General features: G+C 43.2%; 1 protein-coding gene across 1 annotated transcript in view; it reads left to right on the forward strand.

Annotated features, from left to right (window-relative positions):
* Positions 1–338: 338 nt before the first annotated feature.
* Itga9 (integrin, alpha 9) overlaps positions 339–23,456 on the forward strand; it is a gene marked incomplete at its 5' end in the record, with an annotated part of 332,049 nt that continues 308,931 nt past the window's right edge. The window contains 4 exon segments of the mRNA XM_013513777.1: positions 339–466; positions 1,700–1,806; positions 9,571–9,694; positions 23,328–23,395. Of these exon segments, the coding sequence (XP_013369231.1) occupies positions 339–466; positions 1,700–1,806; positions 9,571–9,694; positions 23,328–23,395 (427 nt within the window).

A 23,456-nucleotide genomic window follows, 5' to 3' on the forward strand; every position in this document is an offset into this window, starting at 1 on the left:
TCCCTTCCTCTTCCTTCTCTGCTGCCACCAGTTCCTCCTCTTTTGTTCCTCCTCCTGCCCTCCTCCCCCTTCTCTTTTTAATGCTGCTGGTAGTGGAACCTGGACCTCATGTATGGTGGGCACATGCTCTGCCACTGAGTCATATGCCCTGTCCTCCCTTAAACCTTTAATGTACCTGGACTAACCCCCCACCTACAGCATGTGGATACACAGTAAAATAATCTAGCTTCTCAGTGAGCAATCAGGTTGCTTACCACTCCTGGGTAAATATTTAACCATCTGCCTGCTCTTCTCTAGCAATGTGTTGTGACAGAATGCCTTTTCCTCTTGATACACAGGGTCCTCGTGGGTGCACCGAAGGCAGATTCCAAATACAGCACTTCAGTGAAGTCCCCTGGGGCTGTGTTTAAGTGCCGTGTGCACACCAACCCTGACCGGAGATGTACAGAACTGGACATGGCTCGAGGTAGGTAGAGATCATTGCCAAGGTGGAAGTGGATTCTGCACTTTGCTCTTCTTCTTGCTGAAGTGACCTGATCATTTACCCACTTGTCCATCTGTACCTTCATCATTTTCTCCCACAGATGTGTACTGAGTACCTGTTAGTGATTAAACACTGGAATACACTGGTGAACAAAAAGTCTTGTCATCCTGGGTCTTGAAAATTAGTGGTCAAAATCATTAAAGCCATTAAAGCAGTTCTAATTGAGAGAAGACCAGACGGAAGGTGTGTATTTGATTGAACCTAGACTGGAGAGTCAGGAAAGGCCCCCTGAGGATTAGAAGGCTGCAGAGTAGTTAGCCGAGAAGGTCTGAGAGGCAGAACCTTCCAGGATAGGGACCCCATTGTGAAGTCCAGAGTGAGGACAGTGTAGTTGCAGTGGTGAGTGGAGGAGGTTGGTAAGTGGACTGGGGCAAGGTCATAAGGGCCGAGTGGGCCAGGGTCAGGTGTTACATTGTTTTTCTATCTATAGGGACGTATTACAAATCAATTTTAGGTTTTATATTTTAAGTAGGGAAAGACATGATTGAGTGCATGTTTTTAAAAGCTCACTTTTATTTCATGGGAAATACATGTTGGAATCAGATGGATCTGGCTGGAACTTATTGGGACTGTCTTGTAGCTTCTTGGGTTTCAAGTCTCTCACCCTATAAAACCAAGATCAAGGTTATTTACAGGATTCACTTGAGAAGTTTAAATGAGACAATAGAGGCAAGTACACAGAACCATGCTTGATAAATAGCTGTTTTTTTTTTATAATTACCAGTTCAAGGTTTTACTTTCTTCAGAGTTTGTTCTCAAGATGTTCTAATTATTATTATTATTAAATAAAAGAGTCATCATGATTTTCTTCAGCAGAAGAAAGGTATCAGTAGCATGTTCCATGCTGCTCAGGAGGACTGGTTTGAGAGCTGGTTGTTATAGTACAAGACAAAATAGGACCTTGCTCCTGCATGTCAGTCAGTACACTGCTTCATGCATTGCGAGATTTGATATGGAGAAAATTGGCTGGATTAAGTAGTGTACATGGTGATGGCACTGATTTATATTTTGTTACAAAGTCCTAGAGTTGACTGACTTTTTCTTGTAAGTTTCTTATTTCCATACAGGTAACAAACATTTGAACTATGGGCTTTGCAAAGCAGCCAGAAGAGATCATTCCTCTACCCAAGTCTGATTTCTCTCCTTTTCTTCCAGGGAAGAATCGGGGTACATCCTGTGGAAAGACCTGTCGAGAAGACCGGGATGACGAGTGGATGGGAGTGAGCCTGGCCCGGCAGCCTGGTGCGGATGGCCGAGTGTTGGTAAGGCCTCCTGAGGGGTCTGTAGAAAGGGCATGGCTGACACCTAAGTGTGCATGGCTCTGACCTGTTAGGTGATGGGGCAAGGCTTTGAGGTTACCTGACTGCGCTGCTGCTCAGACAAATGACTTAACTTTTTACTGTCTTTATCTGTCAAATATCAATGTTTGTCCCTTGGTGTGGAAATATGGCTGTTGAAAAATGACAAAATATATGTGGCAAGAAGTGTGTAAATATCACTCATTCTGTAAGTTTTTTGTGTGTTTTGTCTTGATTACTTTTCTCTCATTGCTGAGACAAAATACCTGATGCCCAAAATTAAGGAAGGAAAGGTTTATTTAGCTTACAGTTTGTGGAGGTTTCAGTCTGTACTTGGCTGACTCCAAGGCCAGGTGGCACATGGCAGAGGGCAACAGTTCATGGCTGCGGAAAACAGCAAAGCGACAAGAGCAAAAGGGAGGAGGAATGGCAGCAAGCAGCCTCTTTCCCTCCCTTACATATACAAACTATCCGCCCCACGGTGGGTGTAGCACTCACACCCATAATCCCAGCATTGGACCATGGATCAATCATAAACTATGAAAGCCTGCACCGTGACTGCATGAGGCTTTGGGGGTACATCCAGACACAAACCATGACATGTGTTTATAAAAGACATAAATAGAGGTATAATTTGCATAAAATACACAAATCTTAAGATTGCAGTTTGGGTTTTGGCAGTTGGACACCACTGTGTCACACTTCTATACCATGATACAGAATATTTCCATGATCCCAGAAAGTTCTCTGAGCCCGGTCTAGTCAACTTCCCCTACCTCTGAGATGGCCACTGCTGCGATGGGTAGTATCATACATTACTTTTGCTTTTTCTAGAACTTCAAGTAAATGCATTCCTACAGTATGTGCTCTTTTTGCAAGCCTTTTGTAAAGGAAGATATTTTTGAGATTCATCTGTATTGGTGTTATCAGTAGTTCATTCTTATTTATTCTTATATACTATTACATTTTATGAAATAGGTGCTTTAAAAAAAAAAAAAAGAAGAGATGGGGTTTCCCTATATTGCTCAGGCTAGCCCCAAACTCTTGGACTCAAGTGATTCTCCTGCCTCAGCCTCCTGAGTAGCTAGGACTATGGGGATGTACTCCTGACCCTGGCTTAAAATACATGTTATTTTAATTAGTCATTATTTGGCTCCCAAATGCATATGATATGTTCTGATCCATTAGGTGCTTTGAGGGAAAGAGGAAAATCTATGCTATTCAGACTCCCAGTTACCTACAGCTAGGCAGCCAAATGAGCTAGCCACCAGCCACAGTTTATTTAAATTTGTCAAAATTGAAAATTCAGTTTTTACCCACTTAGCCACATTTTAAGTGGTCAGTAGTCACATATGGTTACTGTGTGTTACATTGTTTTAGACAGCACAGAGAGAGAACATTTGCATCATTACAAAATTTTTTTGTTGTCTGTTTCCCCTTTTTCTTTTAAATCTTTCTATTAACACACACAGCTATAGTGCACAGCTTGGTGACTATTTCACGTGTGTGTGCTCAGGCACCCCACTGCTCATTCCTGCCCTTGGCTGCCGATCAGTACCCCAACCCCCCTCTCCCAAGGTAACCACTGTGACTCCATGGGCATTTTCTGCTATTGGCTTTTCTTGAAATCTGTAAGAAGATTTTTATTATAAAGCATAAGATTAAGAAGGGAAAATAAGTTAGCTGCCACTTAGTGAGGGCTTCCTTTGGGCCAAAGTTATAAAACTGAAGGTTTTATGTATATTTTATACCTAGGGAAACAAGTTTTTTCATGAGAATTTAAGTAAAATGGCTCAGTCTCCTCTCTGAGGAACCAACTAAACTTCTCTATGGCAAAAGCTGTTCCTCTGAATTCTACCCTCCTCAGTGTAGTTAAGTGTTTCGCCTTAGTCAGGCCCTTTGGGAGGGAGGAGGCAGCTGGATGCTGTGGTCAGCATTGCAGGCCTCCCAGTGGGAACCCACTGTAGGTCCTGTTGAGTCCCCCATCCCCCAAAGCCTGCTGTTTGCCTTGGATTTCAGTCCCTTAATCATTGTGGGAGAGGCCCTGGACCCTGGCCAAGCTGTCCCATTCTCTTATGCGTGGTGTCCTGACCCCATGGATGACTGGATGAGTTGGCTCCAGAAGCGCCAGAATTCTTGTCTTCCATTTTGGGTAAAGAAAGAGAAGAATCTGAACATCTATAAAGCAAAGAGTGGCCTGAAGTCATGATTCAGAACAGAGAAGAGAGGGAGGACTGGTGGTAGCACAACAGTTCTTGAGGCTCTGCTCCTAGAAGTTTGCTCCTGTGAAGATATTTCTTCTCTTTAGTGGGTAATGGTGATGTGGTGGCCAAGAACTTGTTTCTAGAGGGAAGAGAAAGAGGGGGAGGGAGGGAGAGAGAGAGTGAGAGGGGTTCTGAATCAGAGCAGATAAATACAAGAAGGAGCTGTCTCTGGGGACATGAGCAGCAGTGAGCGGCACAAGGAAGATTTGGCCAAGGAAGCCAAGAAGGCAGAGCTGAGTATTTGTAGTTAGTGATGTGGTGCATAATCCTGCCTAATTAATTGTACACAGAGCTATTTTTCTTGGTCTTGTGCAATAATTAAATCACCCACCAGCAAGCCACTGTGTGTGGGTGCTGAGAAGAGGGGCACCTGAGAACATCTGCTGTTCTCATTCCTTTTTTCCCAATTATGACCAGAAACTTGTAACATACAGTGAATCATCTTGACCTTTTAAAAAAAGGATATAGAACAGTAGTATTAACTACATGCACATTGTTTTGCAACCGCGCTCTAGAGCTTTTCCATCTTACAAACCCAAAGCTTTATATCCACAGATCGTCTTCCTTTTCTCTCTTCCCCTGGTCCCTGGCAACCACATTCACATCTCTATACTAAGAGTTTAACGTTAGATCTCATAAAAGTAGTATCATGCAGTACTTGTCCTTTTGTGACAAGTTTTTTTCACTTAGCATAATAGCCTCAAGGTTTATCCATGTTGGAGCCTATGACAGGATTTCCTTTCTTAAGGTAGAATAATATTTCTTGTAGGTATATGCTACATTTTCTTAATTCATTCACTAGTGGGCATTTGGGTTGCTTCTGTCTCTTGGCTGTTCTAATTAATGGTGCTGTATCTACAAATATCTCTTTGGGATCGTGCTTTAATTTTTTGGGTTATATACCCAGCAGTAGGACTACTGCATCATAAAGTAATTTTAGTTTTTGAGACACCTCCACACTGTTTTCCAAGGAGGCTGCATCATTTTGTACTCCCACCAGTAGTGCATGAAGGTTCCAGTTTCACCACATCTTTTTGAGCACTGTCTTTTTCAGTGCTAAAATTGAATCCATGGCCTTGCACATGCTGAACACATGCTCTCCCAGCGAGCCACTCTGCCTGCCTGACCTATTTTAAATAGTGGCATCCTAATGGATGTGAGGCAGTATTTCATTATTTGGTTTGCATTTCTCGCGTGGTTGGTGATGTTGAGTCTTTTCATCTGCTTGTTGGCCATTTGTATATCTTTGTAGCAGTGTTTAAGTCTTTGCCCAATTTTAAATTGGATTGTTTTTCAGTTGTCGTTGAGTTGCCCTTATGTGTTTTTCATGAGTGCTGTCATGCTAGGTCTGGCTTGTCCTAAATCCCCTCTTGTTTGACTTTCCCCCTTCTTCCCCAGTTTAGGCTCTGCCTCCTCCACAAAGTCTGTTTTGGGCTATTGTGAACAAGCTTAGCATGTTCTGTGTCATTAGGAACTCTACATTACACTGTTGCCTTATACTGTGTTATAATTTATTTTGTATTTATGTGTTCCCCACCTTTTTATGGAAGTCACTTGGGGATGGAAACCACTTTTACTCTCAGTGCCCCAAGGACAGCTCTCTTAGAATGGTGTCTGAAGGGTCAATGTTAAAATAATTAGAAACCAAATTAGTTGTCATCTATTCTTGGTAGCTGATTCTAAGTGACTCCTAGAAATACCAGGCAAGATGCTGTAAAATGCCCCCTCACAATGATGTGTGACAACAAGGTACATTGAATGGCCATTTAGCCTGTATTTATATTTTTGAGGATGATTATACATTCAGATTTTCTTTAATGTCTCCATCCTCTTTGTCAAGGCTTTCTTGGGGGTATTAGTTTTAAAATGAAAGATAGGATATATTTTGTTCAGATACATTTTGAGAGTTTGTGAGGTTCCTGGGGTGTAGGGGTGAGACCTGTATCTTTAGGCATAGCAGTACAGTACTGGACTCCAGCGATGGGTCTGAAGAGGATGAGGTTGTGCACGTGCTTTGAAAGGGCATCTGGTGCTGAGTTCAAAGTAAAGAACAGATGGAGCATTTGAAAGTTGTAACAGCAGTGAGTCAAGGTTCTAAGTGGCAGACAGTATTATCTGAACCAGCTCTGCCAAGAGCTAGGATGTCAGGCAAGTGTGGTAGGCAGACCTTGCCTAATACTTGCAGGTTTTGGCTCTGTGAGCATTTTGGTGTCTTCCAGTTACACAGATCCCCTGTGTAAATCAGCCATGGCAAGTCTCTTCCTTTTCATGTCTTCCTCATGTATCCCAGGGTGCAGATGACTTTAAAAAGTCATCTATTTTTTATATTCGTATGCTGCTACTGCTCTATTTTTTTGTTTGTGTCTCATGTACTACTCCCTTTAAAATTAAAGAAAAAGTCATCTATTTCTTAAAAGAAATAAAGGAGGAAAAAAAAAATCCTTTCTTGCAGTAACAATGGAACAAACCCAGCTCAGGCACTGACTGTTTCTCTCAGGCCTTGGAGGACAGCTCAAAATGTTCAAATCTAATGTTGCTTCTTTTGGTCAGAGTTAGTGAGGGTCAGACAGCAAGTAATTTAAGTTTCTAGATTATTTCTGAGTGGAAACAGTGTTCTCTGGCTCTATCTCTGCTGTTTCCTTTCTAAACATCAGGGCTGTCCCTGTCTGCTCACTGCTTCCCATGAGTCCATTTTTTAGAAAAAGCTACAGAGTACATTTTTTGCATTTACATCTGTTGCACTGTTTCTTCACTTTTTTGTGTGTGTACGAGCTTTTTCTTGAACTATAACACACATACGGAAAAAGCGCATAGATCATCAGAGTGCACCTCACTGAATTTTCTAGCTGCTGAAATACATTCCCGGCACCTTGGAAGTCCCTTCCTGGTGTCTTCCCAGCCACTGCCTCCTCTTTGGTTGGGAGCCCCTGCAGGGGAGTCCCATGGTATCGAGCCTCACTTTGATCCTGTGTTCCCAGGCCGAGAGCAGGGCCTGGCTATGTGCCGTGGACCTGGAAGCATGGGAGAGGCTCTGGCCATCTGTACACGGCCAGTGCACATTAGAGGGTGGAGACTAAGTGCACATTGACAGGCCTTTGTGGCTGAGCCACCTGGAGAAACTCAGAGTCCACCCGCCAGGAAAGATGCGCTGTAGCCGTACAACAGAAAAGCCTTTGGAATGAATTGTTCATGTTTTACTTCTCTTTATTCCTTGGGAGGAAAAATAACCCTTCTAACTCAAAATATGTTAGATTCTAAGATTTTGGGTGGTAGTAGGTCCTCTGCTCATTTCTTAGAATGATTTGGAGGCACAGTATGGTTAAACTCTGGGCCATGTACTAAGGTAAGTACTCTGCCTCTGAGCTACAGGCCTAGCTCTGAGCAAGTCTTGTTTCCAGAGAATACTCTTCTTTTTCTGTTCTTCCCTGCTCTGCTCCGTTCCTCCCTCACAACTCATAGGAGAGATTAAATTAGTAATACTTTGTATTAGGTAGCAATAACTCAATAACTTTGTATGAATATGTTGTATTAAGTTATTAATACTTTGCAAAAAGTCCTTTGGATTGTTTTCTTAATGTAGGGGTCAGATGGACATGAGTACATAATGATAATCAGGCTAAGCACAGTGTTTTCTTTCCGTAATTAATGTTCAGAGGCCCTCTTACTGTTTTTCCACATGGACCCTGCCTTTGACACTTTGTTCTCTGACCTCCCACAATGTCTTAGTTTTAGATTAGTATGAAATACAGTATTTGAATCTTCTAGGAATTCTCCAAGGTCACTGTAAAGAGCTTATAGCATTTAAAGAATGAGCAGATAATATGCTATCTGTTAAACGTAGCAGGTCCTTCCTGATGTGTGTTAGTGTGCATCTGGCTGTTAGCATCATGATAGACATCGTCCTCTTCAACCCAGAACTGTGATAGAACATGGTGAGCCTTCCGAACCACAGACCTTGCTGAGGCCCTAAGCTAAAATGCATTTACCCATGAATTAGACAATAAGCGATTCAAGTTTGTAAGCCATTTTCAGAGCTGAAAATTAAAAAAATTACATTTAGACTTGCTTATTTGTGAGTTCTGTAGCTATGGATCAAGAACATTTTAGCAGGTAGAGAACAGACATTTTCCTTAAACTATATAGTATAACAAGTATTTGTATAGCGTTTGCATTATAGTAAGCATTATAAGTAATCTAGAGATGCTTTAAGGTATATGGGCAAGTATGTGTAGGTTATGTGCAAACACTTCACCATATTATATAAGGGATTTGAGCATCTATAGATTTTCGTATCTGAGGAGCATCCTGGCACCAATCCCCTATGTATATGAAGGGGATAGCAGTAAGAAGTCAGTGGCAGAGTATGGGAGTGCTGAGTGATGGAGTCCCTGGGAAACTGTGTCCATGGAGGAAACCAAGACATTAAGTCTCTGATTATTTTAAAATTCAGTATTTTAAGGAAGTGCATCCACTGGTCAGAATGAAGTGAACTGACGCTAGAAGTAAGTGGAACGTGCCCAAGAGGCAGCCTGGGCTGGGAAGAACATGTGCCCTCCAAGGGAGCAAGTGGACACCACATTAGTGCTGGGGTTTGTGGGCGTACGGAGACACCCACATGGAACAGTCAGGAGTCACATCCGAGCAGGAAGCAGGGGCATGTTCTCTGGCTTGGAAGGATGAGCCAGGTGTGAGTTGTGGCTACTGGCACCCAGTGCTCTGCCCCGCTGCAGAGCATCTTCTGGCAGGTTTGACTCCAGTCCTGGTGGCTGGAAGCTGTGTGCTATGAGGCTGCTCTTGAGAGCTGGTGAAGGGACCCCTCTGACTTGATGGCCTTCTCATCTTCTTACATACACTGCCGTAAACTGTCGCTCACCCTTGGGATCCTCTGCTTTGGACCTTCCTGGTGGTCTCCACCCTCACTGTGTTAGTCCTTCTCTGACTTGCCTATCAAACCCAGCCACTCCCTGGGATCAGAGGACTTTCTGGTGAGATGGAAATATTTTATGTCTTGTTAGGGCTTTTGTGACAAGGGTATGGGCATTTGTCACTATTGTTAATTGGTGTGTTTGAGAATTGTGCATTCTGCTATATGCCAATTTGCTTCAATAAAAGAATCATCAGTAAAGCATTTACTTCTAGTGAAGCAGATGCACACAGAAGCATCTCTGCAGGTAAAAACGGTTCAGTATGCGCAGTTCCTCTCTCTCCTCCTCTCACCATGCCCAGCCTTTCCTTCGAGACTCTTAGTTGTATTTCTGGTGTCCTAAAGCCTCCCTTCTCACTTCCACTGCCCCAGCCTCATCCAGGCCAGGAGCATCTGACCTGGGGGCTTGGTGTGAAGGTACAGATGGGCAGGAAAGAAGGCGGCTTCCTGTCCTCTCTGCTCCTGTCTCCTCGTGTAGAACCACCCACACGGTGGCTCTTGAGGCTGACTTTCCTGCTGTTACTCCTCTGTCCCTTTTAGGCCTGTGCCCACCGCTGGAAGAACATCTACTATGAAACAGATCATATCTTGCCTCATGGCTTCTGTTACATCATCCCATCCAACCTCCAGGCAAAAGGCAAGACGTTGATCCCTTGCTATGAAGGTGAGTATGAATTAATTATCCTGCATCTTCCTGTTTACCTCTTGCCTCAAAAACACCCATCCTCTCCGAATGTACTTCCACCTGCACATTTTTGTCAGCTTCCCATGTGCTACTGAGAAGCAGCACTCCTTGCCTCTGGATGGGCTATGGAACCCAAGGCCCCGCCCAGGTAAGAGGCAGATGCAAAGAGGGCACACATCTAGCCTAGCCTTGCCTCATTTCTATTTAGAGCTTACAGTGTTTACCAAGCTTTACAAAGCTTCAGTGACTAAAATTCACCAAATTTCCACCAAGCAGTTGCACAGATTGCTTGGTTTTCTGGCACTTCCAGATGCTGTGGGGCCCTGGAAAACATACTTTCTCTCTCTAGACTTCAGTTTCCTCACCTGAAAGGTTGAGGATGATCCCAGATGACCTCTCCAGCCCTGTACATCTGATCACTGGGCTCCCACAGAGCGCCTGGCTGCAGTGTAGGCAGGTGTTCTAAGGCAGGGGGAAGAGAAGACCCAGGATTCATAAAGCAGCCTGACATAAAGCAGTGTGACAGAAATTTAGCACCCTCATACATGAAGTCAACTTGTGACATCTGAGGTCTGACTTTCCTTCTCTTGTGGTTCTTGAACTTGGACAGATGTCATAGAGCTCCAACAATGCAATTTTAAGAGCTCCTCACTGAGGAGTGCTTGGGATCTTGTAAGGAAAATGTGTCCTCTCAGGCACCCTGCTTAGAAATTCAATGGTAGGCACTGGGGATGGTTGAGTCCATTGCTGTTTAGCCCAGTTGAAGATGAACTCAGATTCAGAGAATGTGCTCCTTTGCTTAAGTTTGAAAGCTTCTACTCTTGGGTTTTCTTGGCTTAGTATTGGTGAGCTGGGACCCGCTTACTCTGTGTATGCAGGAGTATTTTTTTAATCCCCCATAATTTATTTGTTTGGACAGAAGCCTCGTTGGCCTGAGTCCACATTGTCTTTGGGCTTCCCTGGCTTCCCAGGTTTCCTATTTTGTGGTCACCAAAAAGGGCTCTAAGAAATGCTGTCTGGGAACTGCATTGTTCCTGCCTTGTGGAGGTCCCTCCCTGACTCTCTGGGAACTCAGGTGACCCGAGCCGGGTGGCCCCTAAGAAAAACGACCCTGCAGAAGGCACAAGCCCTCTCCTGTGAGGGCAAGTTTTTTACAGTATTTTTGTCCTTCTCTGACTGGGCCCTGCAGAGAAATTGAACTCTGGCCTTATTTATCTCTGTACTCCTAGTCAGAAGAAAAATTTCATTTTAAAAATAGTATAATCAGTCAGGGGAAAGATAGTTACAGATGCACAGATAACGTGTCAAGACTGTTCTGACTCCCCAGCTCATTCTTCCTCTTTCCCTAGGAAGAAGGGAAGCCCCTGGGACAACCTGCTGGGAGCTCATCAGGCTGGGGAAAGTGAGGAATCAGCAGGGGCAGTGGAGGCAGGGGTTACTGAAGCCAGACTCATTAAGTAGGACCACTTGAAAGTAGGACCGCCACTTTCATCTTTCAAATACATGAGTTGTGAAATGGGGACCTGTGACTATCCCCGGTGGCTGCTCTGCATACCACATAAGGGCCAGAAATTGAAAATCCAGTCCTTGGAAGAGGTATCTGGGGTCAAATGTCCATGTTCATGTCTCTGTACCCTCTGTGGCTCACACTTCTAACATTTGTAAAGCAGTTGTGGGGATTAGCAGTTGGTGGGTGTTGGTCTGAGGGCTTTACACATTCTTTTACTTAATCTTTACAAAAGTCATAGGAAAGTTTTTTTTAAACTTGGATTTGATTATAAGTAATTGATTGTAGAAGTTACTTCAGATGACACCCAGGGGAATTTGGAGTAGTGAGAAAGAAAAGGGAAGGCAGCCCATGAAGGATGTGCATCTGGGAAGTTACTGCCATGGGCAACTGGGACACAGTTGAGGTGATGCTGGGGCCTGCAGAGAGCACACACCTCAAGTTACCCTGCTGGTGTCTTCATCCACTTGGTATTCTGTTGGGCCATGTGTGTGGGGGCTAGGAAAACCCTCAGGCACAGATGCAAGTGGTAGCAGTTGGCCCTCAGACCATGTAGTTACGAGGAGAACAGAGGGGAAGGGGTAGGGTACCCCAAAACCAGCTTCTGTGTCTTCACTGTCCTGTTACAGGTGAGGAACCCAAGATTCAGAACCTAAGTCAGAGGCCCACAGCCACTCAGATAGTACGTGATAGAGCCGGCTTTTGCATTTTGTATCTCTCTGACCCAGCAAACCATTTATGTTCCTGTGGTTAGTAGTAATTTCAGTTAGCTTTGGTGTTTCCAAGTAAAGTGAGATTTAAATGAGAACTTGTAAACAACCCTTACAAAACAGGAAAGAATGATGTTGGAACTGTCTTACAGGCAGAATCGCAGGGTGAGGGAAATGTGGCATTTTGACCCTGCTCTCCAGTCAGGCTGTCTTCCCTTCCTCTGTGCTGGTGGCTCTGATGTGACATTTGGCAGGAACATGGGTGCCTGTGTGAGCTGATCCCACTGAGGTGGGGCTGGCAGGTTCTCTCAGGTCTGCCCCATGTGCCCCTCATTCACATTACAGTGTATGAGCTTGGAGCTGGGCCTTGCTGGGCAACACATTTCCACCCACTCTGCTCAGTGCTTCTGAGCCTGCAGCATGTTCCATGGAGCTTGCTGGTTTCCAGGGTGAGACATGTGGAGCAAATCTGAGCAGAATTCCAGCCATAGCCCACCTGGGTTAGCTAAGCCGCAGCCCACATGCAGTTGTACAAGTGAGAAATCCACCTTCCTATTGTTTGCTGTGTAGATTTCAGGCTTGTTATGCAATAACAGCTGACTGATATGGGGCTCACTGTGGCCTTATGGGATGTGGCTGTGGGATGGGCCCGGGCCTTTCTGCTTTGATTGTTCCTTTACTTCACGATGGCCACATGGATCAGAAAAGAAATTAACAACATGATTTTACCCGCCACAATCTTCCCTCCCTGGTCACACACACTTGCATATCCTAACTTGTTCTTTGAAAAGTAAGGAATGGGAGCTGCTCTGTCAAGTATTGGGGTACAAGAGCAGCCCCTTGTGAAACTAAGGGACTAAACAGAAAGTTTCTATGTTCTTGGTTCTGTGACAAGAGATGGACCACGGATGCTCAGATTTCTCCGGATGCCGGCACTGGCAGGGGTCTGGAAGGTGTGTGAGAGGACTATTGCCTGTGCTCTGCTGGCTTTGGAGATCTCCATTTCCCTGTTCTGTGGTCTAGGTTAAACTGACTTTGGCTCTTAAAGCAGCCATTATTTTATCTTAATGTGGAAAATCTCAGTGACTCAAGCTCTCTGTTCCAGGTGAGGATCACATTATAGTTAAGCACAGTGGAAGCATTTTAATGTGGGAAGACCTTTCAGATGTCATCTACATCAGCCTCTGGTCTGTATTGAGGTCCAAAGAGGTGATATTCTTGTCCAACCAAGCCTGAGTTTTTCTTATTTGGTTATTTACATGCTACATTGTGGGGAGGCAGATAACTGGATGACTGAAATGCTAGAAGTTCTTCTATTAGTAGTGAAACTTCAGCTAAATTGTTTGACTTCTCTGTGCCTAACCTACCCCAAGGGGCTACAAAGAGGATTGACTTAACACTTGTGAGTGCTTAAGAAGTGTCTGGCATATGTCTGCTAATCATATGTATACTAATATACTATGTTATATTCTAGCTACTGTGTCGCGAGCAAGTGTTTGTTAATCATTATAGGGTGATCCGTTTGTGTCCCAAGAATAGAGTCCACTCAGTTTTACTAAGTCTCTGGTAAGTACCAGATAGACAAAACCCAAATGACAGAGTCCCAGCTATCAAGAAGGGAAAACGGAGACCACACTGTTCAAAAGTGGCCGTGCATGTGGGAAGAGAATTCCTGCCTGTGGTGTCCGGCTGCGGACCTCACCCCAAGGGCTTGAACTGAATCTAAGTGCGAGATAGTGGTTAACGCAGAATTATTTCATTTTACAGTTGGAAAAACTGAAACCCACTGTGGCCTCAAGAAGCGACAGAATGAAAAGATTGTGGAAATCCACTGTTGGTCAGAATGGGCACAGCCAGGGGAGGAGGGGACTGCTGGCTCTGGGTGCGCTTCTGTGTGGTGATGCAAAGACCACAAAAGGCTAGTGATCTTGGTGGAAGCCAGTTCTTCACCCGCTCTTTGTGTGGCTCAAGCTGGTTGCTTGGCCCTGCAGTGGGAAAGGATAATGTCATGCCTGCATCACATCCACCCCTGCAGCTACTGTGAGGAGCTCATGAGAAAACTCAGGTGAACTCAGGAAGATCATAGGTTGTTCTGTAATTGGGACCTCACTGTAGGCCTCATGATGGCTAACAGTGCTCTCTCCAGAAGGCTGACATGTTGGTTGGGTTGAAGAAACTCTGTAAAAATGTGGACACCTTTCCAAAATATCTAAGACTTTGAATTTTTTTTTCAGTGCTGAGGTTGAACCCAGGGCCCTTACACATGCTAGCAAGTGCTCTACCACTGAACCATCTCCCCAGTCCCAGGCTTTTTAATTCTTAAAATGTTGACTTTGGTTTGGCACAAAGACTTTTTTTTCCTCATGGCTTTTCAGGTGCTTCCTGTTTCTAGTTGCATGGGAGAGGCTCCCACAATATCCTGTTGGAACCAGGAAATGTAGAGGGAATGGGAAATAAAATGGGTTTAGGACATAAAATAAACTCATGGCACAGACCTACCCTCAGTAAAACAGTTTGGTTTACGTTTGTCTTGTAGGAGAGCATCACTGCTCCCATATGTTGTTTGGGTTGATCAGAATGTGTGAGCTGATGAGAGTTCAGTGAACAGCTGCGGGGAAACTATCTGTGAATTAGAGTGAGCGCTATTATTAGCTGAGTCATGTTATTTTAGGGCTCACAAAATTTAAGTCAGTGCATGTGATAAAACCAAGTACAGGCTTTCCTTTCATCCTTGCCTTTGAGTCCACTGAGGCAAGAAGCCAGAGCCTAACAGATGTGAGACTGTAAACAATTCGTCTTTTTCATGTGACAGAAAGATCTCATGAGTATCAGATAACTTGAGAGCAGCTTGGCTAAATTATCATGAAGTGTTTAAGATGAAATTCTGATAAAGAAATGCAATCAGAGGCAATTATGGTACCACTATATTAGACTTTCAGGATCTGGTTTTATCACTCATCCTTTATGATTGAACCTATATGCTCCTACTTTCTGATTTGGTGGCCTTGGGAACACTCTATAAGCTTCAGTGTTCTCATCTGTAAAATGGAGAGATTAATATGAAGTATTTGAGGTGTATAAAGTGCCTAACACAGTACCAAGCTCTGAGTGTATGCTCAATGAACATAAATTTTCAAGTTACATTTTTACATATTCCTAGAAAGTATCTAACAAATAGATCCTACCTTCGTGAATAGATAATGAAGGATAGAAAACTGGGCATTACTAAAATAATCACACAAATTAATAAAAGCTTTTGAAAAGATTATAATTTAGAAAGTACCTTTAAAGATCATATTTGTACAATTTATTTAGCTTCCCCTTTTTTGTACATGATCTAGGGCTTAACTCATTCCATGTTTAAATGTTCTTAAATTTGGAATTCTCAGGGTCTGAATTTGTCAAAATTCACTATGCCTTAAAATCACCCTATTGATTCCAAAGATATCCAGTAATACCTTCTTCTAGGGAATGGTTGACATTTTATCCCTAATGGGCCTCTGCATTCCTTAAGACAGTGATCATTTTTAGGAAAAAAAATAGATGGACTCATTGAAATGTGAAGATTTTCTTCTTTTTAATGTTGAAGGCTGTGGCTCCATAGAGGATAAAAATCAATCATGGAGGCATTTATAAATGAAAAATAATTGAAATTATGTTACATTTTGAGAGAACTATAAAGGGCTAAGTTGATTCATTTAAAATTTCAGAACAGGCTTCATAAATTTTTATTAAATAAAGCCCCTACATTTACATATGATTTTATGGTTTCCAAAGAGCTTCCATAAGTGTTATCTCATTGAAATAAATATAGAAAGTTAAAACAATACTGTTCTACATGGTGGCAGTGAAGGACGAGAGGCACCTGAGAGGGACATGGGGAGGGTAGCCCAGGGGGACCATCGGGCTGGAAGGAGGCCAGGGTTCTCTGGTAGTGGCTGTCCAGGCTCAAGGAGCATATCAAGCTTTTCTTTTGCTTTAAAGAACTTTTATCTTAGGCAAAAATGAATTCTATACCTCAAATGTGTTTCCAGGTGTTGTGTAGAACTATTAACTGCTTGAACTGTAACTGCTAATATTTCTCTTGCAGATGCCCAGATTTCATGAGTCTCTTCTAAAATTGCCTTCTGTATGGTGATGGGTGTCTTGGGGTATATACTTCTCTAAGAAATTAATAGAGTTAGATTTACCTGATAATTATTAAACACCTATTAGGTGTCAGGTATTGTGTTGGGTACTCAATATTTATAATCACACTGCATAATCATTTTTTGAATAATCATTCTCTGTTGTACAGATGAGAAAATTGAGGCTGTTGGAGGTTGGTGTTTAGGCAGAGGAGGAGTTGCTGGTCTTTGAGGTTCAGAGTAGGTGTTGCTGTAGCCACCTTTTCTATGGGGATATTTTTCTTTGTGATTACTGAGTACTGTGATTCATCACAGAAAAAAACCTCCTTTTATATGTTATACTTCTATGGATTTTCAGGACATTAGACTGCAGACTTCTTAAGCCGTGGTTTTGCTGTTTTAGATATAACCTATAGACAAGTCTCATCAGTATAGGGCTAACATAGAGCCCCTAGCCTGATAAAATATCGCCAGAGTGCCGATCTGCCTTATGTCCTAGGTATCTCTTTACTCCAAACATTTGGTTTTAATATCCAAAAAGCAGTTTGTATATATTTTAGTACCCATTATTTTGTGAATTTTTTAACTTTAGTCCCAAAATTGAATTTTACTGAGTTCTGAGTTTGACTACTCACTGAAATGTGACTGTCCCATGGTCAGAGTCATCTTTTGAGGGGGATGAAACACGACATAACATGTGCTGTGTCACATAATCATGCATTATGAAGTGTCTGTAGGGTTTCTTGCTGTATATTTTGAAGTAGGGAGTTGATAAAATGAGTTGCTAGATTCTGAATAGAAGGAACTATTTAAAGATCACACAATTCTTGTATTTTTTTTATAGATATGAGATACCTAAAATGTACCATTGTAACCATTTTAAAGTGTAGTTCAGTGGCACTAAGAATGTTCATATGGCTGTATCACTGTCACCACTATGCATCTCCAGAACATTTTCATCTTCCTCATCTGATACTTCATACCCATTCAATGCTAATTCCTCATCTTCCTGTCTCCCATCCCTTAGAAACCACCATGATTTCTCTGACTTTGATTGCTCTAGGGACTTGATATAATGAAATCATAAAGTATGTGTCCTTTTGTGAGAGGCTTATCTCACTTAGCATAGTGTCCTCAGAGTATATCCACATTGTAGCACATATCAGAATTTCCTTCCTTTTAAAGGCAGAATAATATTCTACTGTAGATATATACAGCTCTTTGTTTATCCATTTGTCTGTTGATGGAAAACATTTTTTTGAAGGACAGAAACAATACCACTGGACAGTGTGGCCCAAGCAGGTGGGAAATCAGCTTTAGTGCTGACTCTGAGGCTAATTAGCTACGTAGCTTGAAATAAATCACTTACTCTATCTGAGCAATAGTATCCCAATCTGTGCAATCTTGGTAGTCTGTGCAGCATCCCAATCTGTGCAGTCTTTCCATGGATGGTAAGGTTCAAATTACTAGATTCTTCTATCAGTGTTTACCCCTTTAAAGCCCCATTCCCACTTAATTGTAAGTTTCTGTCTGTCAGAGCTCAATCACGATTATTTTTATACATTGTTCTCCCTTCTGCTCTAAGCTAGCTATTTAGATCATTTATTTTTCTCTCCCTTTTCCCATTTTTGTAGTGTTTCCTCAGAATGGAGGGTAGTTTTGTCTTTTTTTCATTTTTATTATTAGAGAGATGTCTGCCCACGTCTGTTGACCCTAAATTATTGTTTAATTATTAGTTAGATTTGCCACTCTTTGGTGAAATTCAGAAATAATTTAAATCTGGAAAGCGATTTCACCCTAAATATTTTATTTTATAACTAAGCTAAGGAAGTATGGAAAAATAACTTGAAAATAAGTGTGTTAAAAAGACTGATTTTAAAAGATGCAATGTTCTCAAATATGTAATAGGAAGAGATTATTAGGAAGAATATATACTGTGTTTGTACATGTATATTTCCATGGGATGGTTATACCCCAGCATGTTAGGAAGAGCACAGGAAGTCACCCCGCCCAATTAGGGGTCTTCTTGAGTGGATTAAAATGCATTACTGTAAGCTCCGTGCATTAAGTAGAAGACTGTGAACATTTGGAAACTAGTGCTTTATTTTTTTTTCCTCTCTGAATCGCTTTCTGTTTGGGTAGGGCTTAATAAAACCAGCAGTGAAACCAAGGAAAATACTACCATTTTTTGAATGGAGGAGCCATACAACTTAATGAATTGAAGTGTGTAATGCAGGCCAACTTAGTTCAAATCCTCCAACCTATTTCCAGTTTCTCTTAGATATTTCTAGGTCTCCTTGTTCAACCTTATCTTTTTGCTAACCAGATTTGCTGTTCTAAAATTGAACAGTTGGATTTGTTAAAGTATCTGGGAACTGCTGTGCTGCAGTCTGGTTTTCCCATTTCTTTGAGGTGGGAATATGTTTTCTGTAGAGAGATCGAGATAGCAGTTTTCAGTCCTCTCTTAAGTGCTATGATCATGGGGACATTTGTGGCAGAGTGGAAATGCCCATGATCAGCCAGCTGCTGGTTCCCATAGCCTTTGTGTTTGTGCCGGAAAAGTTCTTCCTGGGAATACAGCAGACTGGAGGTCCCACACCTGCTCCTGCTACCGCCATCCTGTGCTTCCTGGACTTCTCAATGGAGGCAGGGTGTGGGACTTTGCTTCTTGGGGTTGTTACATGTAGGGCAGCTCCTAGCTTCTTTACCCACCCCCATTTTCATAGCATTGGTGGTATAGGCTTCCCTGCTGTCTCAGGTCTAGATTTTAAATTTTAATCAAAAATTTTTAAAGAATGTGAGTACACTGGCATAGCTCTCCATGCAGATGCCCCTTGGTGTTTGTGAGGGACTGGTTCCAGGACTTCTGTCTTATGACAGAGTTCTCAGAGTGTCAAGGCCCCTTTCTAAAATGGCATAGTCTTTGCATATAACCTCCCATATGCTTTAAGTCTTCTCTAGAATAGGTATAATACCCTTACCAACGTAAATACTAAGTAAATAGTTGCTATGCCTTAGTGTTTAGGGATTAATGACAGAGAAAAAAGCCTGAAGATGGTACAGATATAATTATTTTCCAAATATTTTCAATCCAGGGTTGGTTGAATCCGTGGATGTGGAATGTAGGGATTGGAAAGGCCAACTGTATGTATAGTTTGGAGGAGGCAGGCCTTTGTAAAGTCATTTGGAAAGTGAATTAGGGAGAAACTTCAACCAACCAACCTCCCTCCCTTCTTCCTTTCCTCTTTTCATTCTTTATTCAAAAATAAAAGGGGCTGGAGATGTAGCTTAGTAGAATACTCTTTTAGTATGCATGAGCTCCTGGGTTCAATCCCCAGTAACACACACACACACACACACACACACACTCTCTCTCTCTCTCTCTCTCTCTCTCTCTCTCTCTCTCTCTTTCTCTCTCTCTCTTTCTCTCTCTCTCTCTCTAACTTGCAGAAATACCATTTCCAAGCAATCACAGCATGCCTGTGGTCCCATGTCTGGTGAGTCTGGTCAGTGTCTCTTGGAAAGGCCCTGGAGACCAGGCCTGGATCCTGATAGTCACAGCTGTACCTTAGGTGTCAGGTTAAGTGTCATGTTGCTTTGTTCACTTTACAAAGTGCCCCGTGGATCCTTCCTTACTTAGTATGCAGTAGCAGTGTGTATTTTTATTTTCTTTTGTTTTAATTGCAAAGGCTGGCTGGGCCCACAATGTGAGTTTGGGGCTGCTGTTTGTCCTCGTGTGGTGACGCTGTGTCTCCTGACATGATTATGAGGAGCAGCACTGACGTGTTTCTGTGAAGGCTGCTCACATCAGTTCATCAGAGGGCTTTGCACTTTAGATGAGTGCTTTGCACGAGAGCAAGGACTCAAATACAAACACAGTGACTCCATGTCACTCTGCCCTTGAGGCCTGGGTCTCACGGTGAGGGCTGTCCCATTTATCACCAGGTGACTACTCTAAGGTCTTTGAGGACATTTAGTAAAGGTTCATACCAGGGAGTGGATAGGAATTGGAGAACTACATCTACATGTTCTGTCCTGCTCCTTAGGCCCATGAAGAGACAGACTTGCCCAGGGTAGAATCAGCTAGGCTTAGATTTGGAAAACCCAGAAAAATATGAATCCTTGTCCCAATTCTACCACACCTATCATTGTCTTAGGCCTCTGGGCAGCAAGATATAGAACCCAGGATTCCTGGTATCAAGAGTACAAGTTCTTCTCAAGCAAGACTGGATAGAGTTTAGAGAACCTGACGATTGGAGGAGGGAGAGACAGGGTAAAAAGGTGAAAGGAATTTAAGTTCATGGGGAAGCAGATTGGGTAGTTCGAGGCCTTGGTGGTAGGAGGACCCTGCCTAGTTCTGTTACCTGTCCACTTGGGGCTTGATTCTGTGCATGGAGCAGTATGCATGCATGTGGCTAAGCTACACACTATTGTCAGGCACATGTAGGTACATGGTTTGTTTTTTTGTTGTTGTTGTTTGTTTGTTTTTCTTCTAGTACCAGGAATCGAACTTATGACCTTGCGCTTGCCAGGCAGGTGCTTTGGTGCTGAGCTAAATCCCCAGCCCACGTGTAGGTACATGGAACTGGGCTGGTATTGAAGAGCTGAGTTGAATAAACTTATCTTTGTATTGAACCATTGTGATAGAACCAATTTTGTGATAGAAGAGTATAATTTACCTTTACCTGCAAGGTCATCTGGATGGAAAAGCTGAAGATACATCTGGAAGACTGTGGAAGGTTTGCAGTATGCTACTGTCCATCCAGTAGCACCAGTTGAGCCTTCCTAGAGTAGAGATGCCAAGCCCCACACTTGCCCCTACAGTGTGAGTACTAGGATGGGATAGGTAGAAGGATTCTCTGTACTGGATCCTCTTCCACTTGGAGGGGGTTAATGAGGTAGTCACAGAAGTTTCTAGAAGACTAGAACATGTTCTGTCCTCTAACTGGTAGTTGTGGATTATGGTTACCAGTTGGGGGCTCCATGTTGTTTAATTTCTTGGTCTAGAGCATCTGGAGAAGGCAGGCACAGACCTGTGGGTTTCAGAAACATCTAGTGGGCTGGTGTTTCCTTCCGTGTGTCTAAGGACTTCAGAGCTCTGAGATCTGAATCTGCTAACCTGTCAGCAAGCGTGGGGATGTGGAGTTACTGGTAAGGGCTCCCCCTTGCATATTTAGCTTGGTCCAAGAGTGGAGTTCTCCCAGATTCCAGTAAGGCAGTGGCCACTTCAGAAACTCCAGGTGCTCCTTCCAGGCTAGAAAACATCAGCACAGTTTGAGGAGGAGATTGATACAAGTGTTGAGGTTCTTGTGTGTACTGTTTTTGGAGTCCCTGTCACAAAGAGACCTTGACCTGCCTTAGAAGATTTAAGATTCCTGTACACTTTCTATTCATGTCAAACTGATGATTCTGAACTAGTGTGGTAGGCAACATCACTCAGCTGTTGGGATCTGAATTTCTTTGTATATTTCATTTTTCAAAAGAGTTGCAATTTTTGTGGGGGTAAATATGCTTTTTGCCAGACTTCCCAGTTTTAACATATAGTGCCTGTTTGGGTTGGGCATTGTGGTGTTTCTTGCCATTGTGCTGCTTGATTCAGGATTTATTATCAATCTGTTTCTTGCCATCATGCGACTTGATTCTGGGTTTATGTCTTTGCACAAGCCCCCCTCCCATTCCCATCCCCCACGCAAGATTTTGCCAGAGCAAGCAGTTTCATTGGTCACTGGGTTGCCTTTTGGCACGCTGGGAGTTCTTCTTATAATAACAGGACAAGGCGGGAGGGACTGATTTCACCCTCTTCATGGAAGGGGAGTAACTCAATTGACATTCTGTTATAATTTAGCAGTCAGTTAATGGCCACTTACTGGAAAATGTTACTAGGCTCTGCGTGAATGTTGTTAGAAACTGAGTTACTCTGTGTATTTCCCCAGGGCCCATTTCCCCCTCAGCCTAGAGTAGAAGTGTGGAGCTGCAGGAAGTGGCATTGTGTTGCAATCACAGCTTCATTGTTCCTTCATACTATTTATTTTGTATTTCAAAAATAATTATATTCCTTTTAATGAACTAAGACTTGCCAGGAGCCCAGGGAAGACACAGGGGTTACTGGGTTCTGTGCTGGGTAGCTCCTGCCTGAGAGTGCCCAGCAACGTCAGTATCGCCTGTGATTTGAGTCCCTTTAAACCTACCTCGACCTTCTTGTCTTTACCCATGGAGTGATTTCAAACAGCCCTTCATTTCTCTTGGCTTTGTAAAATTACTTACTTTGTAAAGCCTTTGATAGGCTGCAGAGGTGAAAGAATGTGAGTTTATTGGCTGTATAATCCTGGACAATTCACTTAACCTCTCTGAGGCTTTCAGTATTCTTACTTCTTGGCAGACAGGGAGATGGGTTCCCAGGGGTGGGGGAATGAATGAAATTGTGTGAATGGAGGCAAGTGACACACAGCCTGGAGTTGCTAAACCCTGATCAAAAGTTTCCTGCCTCTCTTACTTGCCAGTATAAAAATAAAATAGCAGCAACAGAATGGTCTCATTTGTTGGGTTCGCCTGTGGGAGCTGCATGGTGGAGCAACGGAGCTTCTCCATCAGTTTTCTTTTGGCCCAGGGAAGTCTTTGCCCTTCCCTTTCCACACAAGGAAGACAGATTTTTATAGAGGTCAACTTGACTGTGAGTCCTTTGGAAGGAATTAATTAAAGGGGTTCTGGGTACAGCAATATTCAGTGGATGAAGTGTAACTCCTCGCTGGGGCCAGACCAAGAGGCCCCTCTTCCTTAGCCTGCGGGTGGACAGCTTGTTTCTGGTGGATGGTAGGAAGCATATTGCCTCCAGCTGTAATGTCATTTTGGGTGGGTTGGTCTCCTTCCAGAGGACTCCACACTGGGATGGTCACAATATTCCATTTCTGGGTCATGTTTTCAGATCCTTGGGCCCACTAGGGATCTCAGTCATTTCTGAAGTAAATGAAATAATTGTCACCAGCCTCCCACTTAATTGCTGTGGCTGCTGCTCCTCTTTTCCCTAAATGAGCAGAGGAAGTCCACTGGGGCACTTGGCAGCCTCACTACTTGATGGCACCAGAGCCTGGATTTTTGAGGTCTGGTGGATTCCACAGCCTTTCCTTCTGTGCCCCAGTCTGGACTGCATCCCTAGGCCCATCTTGCAGAGACACTGGGGGAAGTGGGCAGCTTGCTTGCTGGACTCCACACTCCACTGGCTCACACTAACATGGCTGTGGCTTGCTTCTGTTTCCTTCCTCCCTCTCCAGAGTACAAGAAGAAGTATGGCGAGGAACATGGCTCCTGCCAGGCAGGGATGGCGGGCTTCTTCACTGAGGTATGTATCAGCCATATGGCCATATCTCTTCTTTTCTTGGTCTTCATATCCTTACTATGAT

This window comes from Chinchilla lanigera, unplaced genomic scaffold (assembly GCF_000276665.1).
Source record: "Chinchilla lanigera isolate Chin_1 unplaced genomic scaffold, ChiLan1.0 scaffold00020, whole genome shotgun sequence".
NCBI classification, from domain to species: domain Eukaryota; kingdom Metazoa; phylum Chordata; class Mammalia; order Rodentia; family Chinchillidae; genus Chinchilla; species Chinchilla lanigera.